Source organism: Sapajus apella, unplaced genomic scaffold (assembly GCF_009761245.1).
Source record: "Sapajus apella isolate SASKATOON/1434 unplaced genomic scaffold, GSC_monkey_1.0 scaffold32, whole genome shotgun sequence".
Taxonomy (NCBI): Eukaryota; Metazoa; Chordata; class Mammalia; order Primates; family Cebidae; genus Sapajus; species Sapajus apella.
The window spans coordinates 14,483,588-14,491,749 of NW_022436972.1; the positions used below are offsets into that span (position 1 = coordinate 14,483,588).

General features: G+C 46.8%; 1 protein-coding gene across 1 annotated transcript; it reads right to left on the reverse strand.

Annotated features, from left to right (window-relative positions):
- Positions 1–2,983: 2,983 nt before the first annotated feature.
- Positions 2,984–7,507, reverse strand: CCDC70 (coiled-coil domain containing 70). The gene is made up of 3 exons (XM_032294335.1): positions 7,250–7,507; positions 4,239–4,327; positions 2,984–3,885 (listed from the first exon to the last, which is right to left on the reverse strand). The coding sequence occupies exon 3, from the start codon at positions 3,837–3,839 to the stop codon at positions 3,138–3,140; it is 702 nt and encodes a 233-aa protein (XP_032150226.1). The 5' UTR covers positions 3,840–3,885; positions 4,239–4,327; positions 7,250–7,507; the 3' UTR covers positions 2,984–3,137.
- Positions 7,508–8,162: the final 655 nt, after the last annotated feature.

The window sequence follows — 8,162 nt, forward strand, 5'->3', positions numbered from 1 at the left end:
AAGACTTGGGAAGGGGCTACACTCTACTCCAAGTCAAGAGAGAGAAAGACTAATATCATGTATGCAGCTTAAAACATGGTACTTACAGTTTGGGTAACTGGTGTTTTGGTGACCAAGTCATGCCTGCGAAATCCAAAGGGTGAGAGGTTGACTGAAGCAGCTGTTAGTATCAGGGTAGAGTTATGGTTTGAGAGGTGATTGCATTCCAGAGTTTGTTGAAGCCAAAATGAATGAATGTATCCCCATGGAGAAGACATAGGCTTTGCAAAGGAAAGAGAACCAGTGTCTTAGATCCTATGCAAGAGGGTCTTCTGAGAAGGTTGGGAGTACCATGATTATGTAAGGCTATGGTAAGTGTAGTAAGCAACTAGCTGAATAGTTACATCTCAGGCTCATGGATGGGAGGGCAGGTAAGAGTGTCTGTCCTCTTGATATGTGTGTATGTTGGGGGTATCAACCTATTTTAATGGTAGATAGAGAGGTTCTGGAAAAAAAGGAGTTCATTTGATAGTGATGGGGAATTGCCATCCAGTATATGCAGTCCATGATGATCATGGGTATATCCGGATAAATTAAGGTAAGGGGAAACTTTAAGAAGACAAGGAAGAGGTCCACATAAGCTATTTTGAAACAAAAAATTATTGGCCACAGGGGATTGTGGCAGGAGCTGGTGCTCACTTATTGGTGGAGACAGCCATTGCTAGGCAAGTCTTATACAAGCAGCTTATCTGGAATGCCACAATCTTGCAGAATTTCTTGTGGTGGCCCTGCTACAGACTTGTGTCGAGCAGCAAGATGTGCAGGACGTGCAGGATGTTAAGGGATTTATGGGTTTGTAGAAGGTCCTTGTGTTCTTATCTTAGAAATATGAGCATGAGATCCCCTCCTTCATGACCCCCTGGCTTCACTTTGCTTGGGCCTCATGTAAGTGACTTCCCCTTGGCATTGATTTCACAGGGAAAGGAGTAACCAAGGAACCACAAAAGCCACCATAAAGAGCAAGAAGCAGCTTTAAACAGCTGTCAAATCCAGAGAAGGGCAAAGCTAGAGCTCTAGAATAGGACCAGTCATGGAAGAACTTTCCTGCTTCTCCATCCCCTTTACTTCCACCTCAGAAGGATCCAGACCTACAGGAGCTCAACCAGGAGAGAAAAAGGAGAAGTAACCAGCTGTTTTATCTTCTCTTCAGCTGCAAGATTTCTCATTGCTGCAAAGCCTACTTGAGGGTTCAGAACTTTGACTATCACATGGGAATGGAACATCTTAATTACTGAATTGGAGCCGGGTGTGGTGGCTCACGCCTGGAATCCCAGCACTTTGGGAGACTGTGGTGGGAAGATCATGAGGTCAAGAGATTGAGACCATCCTGGCCAACATGGTGAAACCCCAACTCTACTAAAAATACAAAAATTAGCTGGGTGTGGTAGCATCTGTGTGTAATCTCAGCTACTCAGGAAGCTGAGGAAAGAGAATTGCTTGAAACAGGGAGGTGGAGGTTGCAGTGAGCTGAGATTGCGCCACTGCACTCCAGCCTGGGTGACAGAGCTAGAGCGTCTCGAAAAAAATATATATACTGAATTGGGACTGTGTTTTTTAACTTAAAGTGACTGGAAGAATCCATGTGTCTACTTGAGTTTTCATTTAGGGACAAGGGTGGAGCCAGCCCCATTGATATGTTTAAAGGAACAAGAGAATTCTAGACAGCAAGAAGTCTAATGCTGGCACATAAGACCTTAGGAAATGGTCCACCCTCCTTGGGGCAGTGAGGAATAGCTTTGTTGAGGTTAATAATGTGAGGATGGAGAGAGCAACAGATGAGCAAGAGTCAGACCTTGGTCATGACACAGCCAAATCCCAGAGCTGTCTTAGGAAGGGGCCACAATACTAAGAGGCAGACAATGTGGGTTCTGGTCCTGGCCCTCCCATTTGCTACTTGCCGGACCATATGCACTCACATTGATTCTTTAGGTCTCTGTTTCCTCATCTGTACAATGGATCTATGCATCTTCCCTGCCAGCCCACAGAGCTGTGGTGAAGGTCACATGAAGAGGTGCATGAGAAAGTGCTTGTCAAGCAGTAGGGGACCCACCATAGCAAGGTAAGTTGATGTGTTGATAACAATGAAGGCCAGGCCTAAGGAAAGGGGAAGCAGGACACATTTGTGGTGGTGTTTCTTACTCCCTTACTTCTGGTCATTTCCATAGCATTCCCCATGTAGGCCATCTAAGATCCCCACCCCCAAAAGAAAAGTTGAGCACATAAGTTGCTTGACCACATTCATGCACATTCATTCAATGTATTACCTCCCTAGGGTATTTTAATTTTAAAATGGATGAAAGCAAGAAGCCCCCCAAAAAGGAATATATAATACAGAAACATAGGGATCATGAGACTTCTGTGAGTGGGAATATGTGGGGGCTGGGCATTGCCCAGGCCACTCTGTGGGTCAACTGGACTCCCTTGTCAAGGGGGTCAGTACTCTTGGGGGCCACACTTTCGAGTCTCAGTCCCCACACCAAGGCCCCATTCCCATGCTGCCTAAGCAGGGCAGCCGAGGCATTTGGTGGAACTTGGAACTGCCAGCAAGTGGGTCATTCAGGGATTCTGCCTGAGTCCTCCATGTAGCCCAGCTGGGAAGAGGCACAGATGAAGAGTTAACAGCATGGTGGCCTTTACTGGAATGCTGACAGCCCTCTCCAGGCCTCCAAGAAGGCCCCAAGTGAAGAGAAGTGACGTCCCCGCAGCATGGTGGAGGCAGCAGTCTCAGCCCCTCTCCGTCCCTGTGTGTCTCTAGCTGGTGTGGCCCGAGCCTCTCTTCCCCATTTTGACTCTTTTGAAGAGAGCCACAGCATCTCTACTTCCAAACACCCATACAGGCTGGGGTCACTGGGAGCTGCCTGGGACTGAACTCTGAGGCCCCGAGGTGAAATATGACCTTGAAGCACCACAAAACTTGGAAAAAATGCGGCCAGTCTTCCTCAAATAAGCTGGTTTTCCAAACCTTGTCTCAGGACTTTATTAGATCGTTAAAGCAAGGAGACAAGTGAGTGGGTATTTTCTCTAGCACGTGGGTTCACCCTGGACTTGAATCCCACCCCAGCGGAGTCTGGACCGCAGGCCCTGTACCCGCATGCTGGCTACGCCCTTCCTCGGGAGAAGGCCGGCGAGCGCTGCCCTCCGTTGGCGTCGTGGGGCCCGTCCTCGAGCATCTGGCCCCCGGCAATGTGGCCATGGCCGTCCACCCAAAAGGCCTTCTCCTCCTCCCAGAGAGCATTCTCCTCCTCCCAGAGGGACTTTTTATCCTCCCACAGAGCTTTCTCCTCCTCAAGGAGGGCCCTTTCCTCCACCCACAGGGCCTTTTCTTCCTCCCACAGGGCCTTGTCCTCCTGAAGAAGGTTCTGGTCTCTTTCCCACAAGGCATTGTCCTCTTTCCAGAAGGCCTTATCCTCCTTCCAGAAGGTGCGGTATTTTTTCCAGAAAGTTTTCTCTTCCTCCCTGAAAGACTTTTCCATTTCCCAGAAGGATTTCTCCTCCTTCCAGAAGGTTTTCTCCTCTTCCCAGAAAGGTCTCTCCTCTTCCCACAAACCCAGGATCTGGCCCCGGAAAGCATGGATCTTGCCTCGGAAAGTCCACATCTCTTCCCTGAAGTCCTCTATTTTCTCACGGAAAGTTTTCATCTCTTCGCGAAACGCCTTTTCCTCCTGCAGCTTGTGCATTAGTTTCTTCTGGCGAACTCTGGGAGAGGATAGCACCAGAGGCCGGAAGCACGCAAACCCCGTCCATCTGCTCACCTTGAAGGAGAACATCTTCCTTATCAGCCAGAATGGCGGGGTGGCCATGAGGGATGACAGACCATTGGCCAAGTCCAGGTCGGCTGGTCAAACCCTGCAGGGGCAGCAGAGAAGACAGGTCCATGAGTGTCACATGCCAGGGGACAGCACTTGGGCCTGTACTCCTGAATTTGGGAAAATGTAATCACTGCTCTTTGTCCCCATGGTGGTGTTTGTGAGGGACAAGCTTTGGTAGAGAAGCATGCAGAGTGGTCATGCCTTTGAGCTGGAGAGGCAGTCAGGACATTCAAGCTCAAGGCTACTAAAACCATAGACACTCAGCCAACAAGGACAGATACCCTAGCCCTCAGCTAGGGTATCGGAGCACCCAGGTGTGACATGATACAGCCAAGAAGAATTTATGTTTGTCAAGTCAATCTGAATTAACTTAGGTTTTAGTGTACTCACTTGGGAATGGTTCCTAGCTGCCTATAAGCGTGCTCACATGTGAATGTCCTCTATTATGAGGCTGGGACACAGAGGATAGACCCACTGACCTCAGCAGAAAGGAGGAGAGTGTATTTTAGGAGAGGAGTCTATTTTGGGAAAAGTAGTTTAAAACAAAAAGGTGAGAGACAATGGTGAATGTTGCCAGGGACATGGACCAAGAAGACTCTCACACGATACTGAGTTATATGGAACAATCAGAAAGACACCTGATGACCCAGCAGCTCCAGTCACAGATATAAACTCTGAAGAAACTCAGGAACTGTGACCAGCATACATGTACAAGCGTGTTCAAGGAGTTTTGTTCATAAGAGCCCAACTTGGCCGGGCGCGGTGGCTCATGCCTGTAATCCCAGCACATTGGGAGGCTGAGGCAGGCAGATCATGAGGTGAGGAGTTCAAGACCAGCCTGGCCAACATGGTGAAACCCTGTCTCTACTAAAAATACAAAAAAATTAGCTGGGCATGTTGGTGGGTGCCTGTAATCTCAGCTACTTGGGAGGCTGAGGCAGGAGAATCACTTGAACCCGGGAGGTGGAGGTTGCAGTGAGCCGAGATTATGCCATTGAACTCCAGCCTGACAAGAGCAAGATTCTTGTCTAAAAAAAAAATAAAAAAAAAAACCTCAATTCTGGAAACAATCCAATGACCATTCCAAATAAATTGTAATAAAAAATGGTGGTATATCCACATGGCAGATAGCACGGCTGCCTACAGCAGCATGGGTGAATCTTCTAAACACCATGCTGAAAGAGAGAGGCAGGATCAGGGAATTTCAAAGAATGAAGTTCCAAACAAGCAAACTAAACACCATTGTCTAGGGAAACATACTTCAGTGTTAACACAGAAAGAGAAAAGCAAGAAAGTGAGTCCCACAGTCAGAGTAGTAGTTGCTGGTGTCGGGGGTATTAGGGGTATGGGATGAGGAGGTGGAACTAAGGGTTGTGATTAGGTGAGTACCTGAGAGAGGCTTCTGCAGCACTAGCAGGATTCTGATTCTTTGCTTGGTGGTGTTTCATGTGAGTCGTTATAAAAATGTGTTAAGTGGTACAGGGATATTTTATGTACCCCAGTCGATACAGTATATTTCACAATAAAATAAAAGCTGGGGAAAAGAAAGAGAGAAGGAAGGAAGGAGGAGAGGAGAGAGAATGATCTTCAAACATTGCCATATATCTGAGGAATTAGATATCGGAACTAACCATAACAATTCCTGGAACTATAAACATGAGTCAAGGGATGAGAAAAAGTGCTGGACATGGGAAGGTGGCTAGAGTGCAGGAAAGAACTCAGTGTTGTCAGATGAGGGGCACATGCACATGCTGAGAGCATTGTTTTGCATTTTGTGGCTTCTGGAGGAAGCTGCCAGGGTCTGGCCTCACTCAGTGGACCTCACCAACCCATCATCCATGAGACCTTTTGGGGAAATTTCCAGGGCTTTCTCAGTGTTTTTCCATTTCTGGCTTAGAAACAGGGAGTAAAGGAAGAGAAAAGACACATAGCTGGTGTGTGTGTGTGTGTGTGTGCGCGCGCACACACACATATGAAGAGAGAGGGGCTAGGCTGTGGACAGCTGGTGGCATCACCATCCATCCAGAACAGGGGGCACCTTCTCGACTGCTCCCTCTCCCACTCCCTCTCCCGCTCCCTCACCAGACCTCTCCTCAATCACCCAGCTCTCCTACCTGAGATCTTTAACATTTCTTGAAACTATGCCCCTATACCCTCTCCCCAACCACTGCCAGGTCAGGCCAGGATGACTGTAACAACCTCACTGCTCTCTGTATTGATCTTACCCTCTCATCCACCCCTGCACTGAAGCCCTACAGGTGTTTTCTAAAATGCTTTCTTGTCATATCATGTCAGTTCATACACCTTCAAAGACCCCATAGCCCAAAGATCAAAACCGAACGCCCTAGGAAGGGCCTGTGCAGCCCACCTCCAGCTTGCTTCTTCCTCTCCTTCCCGCCCAGCCTGCCTCCATCTCCAAATCCAAGGCCCAGTATTAACCAGCTCTCCAGCTCTTGACACCTGCCTGCAGTTTCCTGGTTGTATGGTGAGGCACATGCCGCGTCCTCTACTGAGAGCCCCTATTCCTCCTGATGTGGCCTTGAATTCCTGCTCATCCTTCCCCTCTGAAAGCTACTCAGACCCTCCAGACAAAGTTCCTCTCCTCCTCCTGATGCTGTCTATTACTCCACTGTTACTTGTCACACTTGACTGAAATTAGGTGTGGGCATGTCTTCCTGCCATCTCTGTAACCTAGCAAACCTAGCAGCTATTGTAACATAAAGTCGTCTATATAGGAGGGAATTGGGGGAAATGTTGGTTGAATTGAGCTGAATCTAACTGCTCTTTGGAACTTTGATTTTCTATATTGTATGATTCTTTGTCTGGAATCCTTCCAATATGTCCTCCCTCACTTCCATGCCAGGCTGGCCCCTCTCCCTGGATAGCCTTGCCCAACGTCACTTCAGTTGACCTAGCACATCCTTCAAGACTCAGATAAGGAGCCACCTCCTCCAGGCAGCTTCTCCTGATGCCCCCTACTAAGCTCAGACTCAGCCTGTGCCCTTCTTGTCCCACTAGAAACACCTCATCTTCCATTTCTATGTCTGGCATCCAGAGAAACGTCTGCCATAGGATGGATGTTCAGGAAATAGCAGCTGGATGAATGGCCGTCTACCGGGTTAATATGTTGAAAAAAATCCACCTCCAAGTTTTTCTCAAGTGAACACTAACCTATCTTTAAGAAGGAAATAAAATAACCATATCAAATATGTAGATGTGTATTAAGATATAAAGTACAATATAAAACTGTAGACATGTATCTGTATAGCTATAAACACATGCATTGAAACATTCCTAGTTTTCAGTAATACTGTAAGACTAGGAACTTTTTAAGAAAAATATTATATATGACCTTATGCCTAGAATAAATACTATACAGTCTAAAGTCAGCAGTTACTTACTGCTTAGCTGCTTCCCAACTGGGCAAGTCCTGTGGCCCTCAGAGGGGGGCAGGCAGTCATTGTCACATCAGAGCCCCAGTGATGCGTGCCTGCAGGCTCACCCCAACACTGCTGGTGGTAACCCTGTGCCCTTTCAGTCCTGACTCACAGGATGGAGAGGGCCAAGAAGGGGCTCCCTATAAGAGTCTTTAAGGAAAGGAGGGAGCACCTGAAAGGTTTGAAAGAGTGCATCTTCCATCTTTGACTTCACTGATAGGGTGGTGCTGTTGATGACTCACAAGCGATTGTTACCTTAGGTTCCTTCAGCCCATTGGTTCCAGGAGCATGGTTCTAGGAAGTCATGTTCTGCTGGGGGCTTTGCATGGGATAAATCACTTCTCTTGCTGCTTTCCAGATTCTTTGGCTTTGGCTTTTGATAGTTTGACTATGATGTGTCTTGGTCTTGGGGTTTATTCTACTTGGAGATTGTTGAGCTTCTTGTATATGCAGATTTGATGCAGTTTTTCATCAGATTTCAGAAGTTTTTGGCCATTATGTCTTTAAATATTCTTTCTTCAATTTTCTCTGTCTCCCCTCTTTCTAGGACTCATATAATGTGCATACTAGTAGCGTGAGGGTGTCCCCCAGGTCTCTAAAGTTGTATTCATTTTTCTTCATTCTTTTTCTTTCTGTTGCTTAGATAATCTCAACCTATTTCCAAGTTCATGGATTTTTTTTCTTCTGTCAGTTCAAATCTGCTGTTGAACCCCTCTTTGATTTTTCATTTTCAACTCCAGAATTTTTGTTATGTAGTAAAATTTTTAAATAACGAACATAGCCATCATCTCATATAGTTACCTTTTTTGTGCATTGTAGCAAAAGCACCCAAAATCTACTCTCTTAGCAAAAATCCTGAATACAAGGTTATTAACTC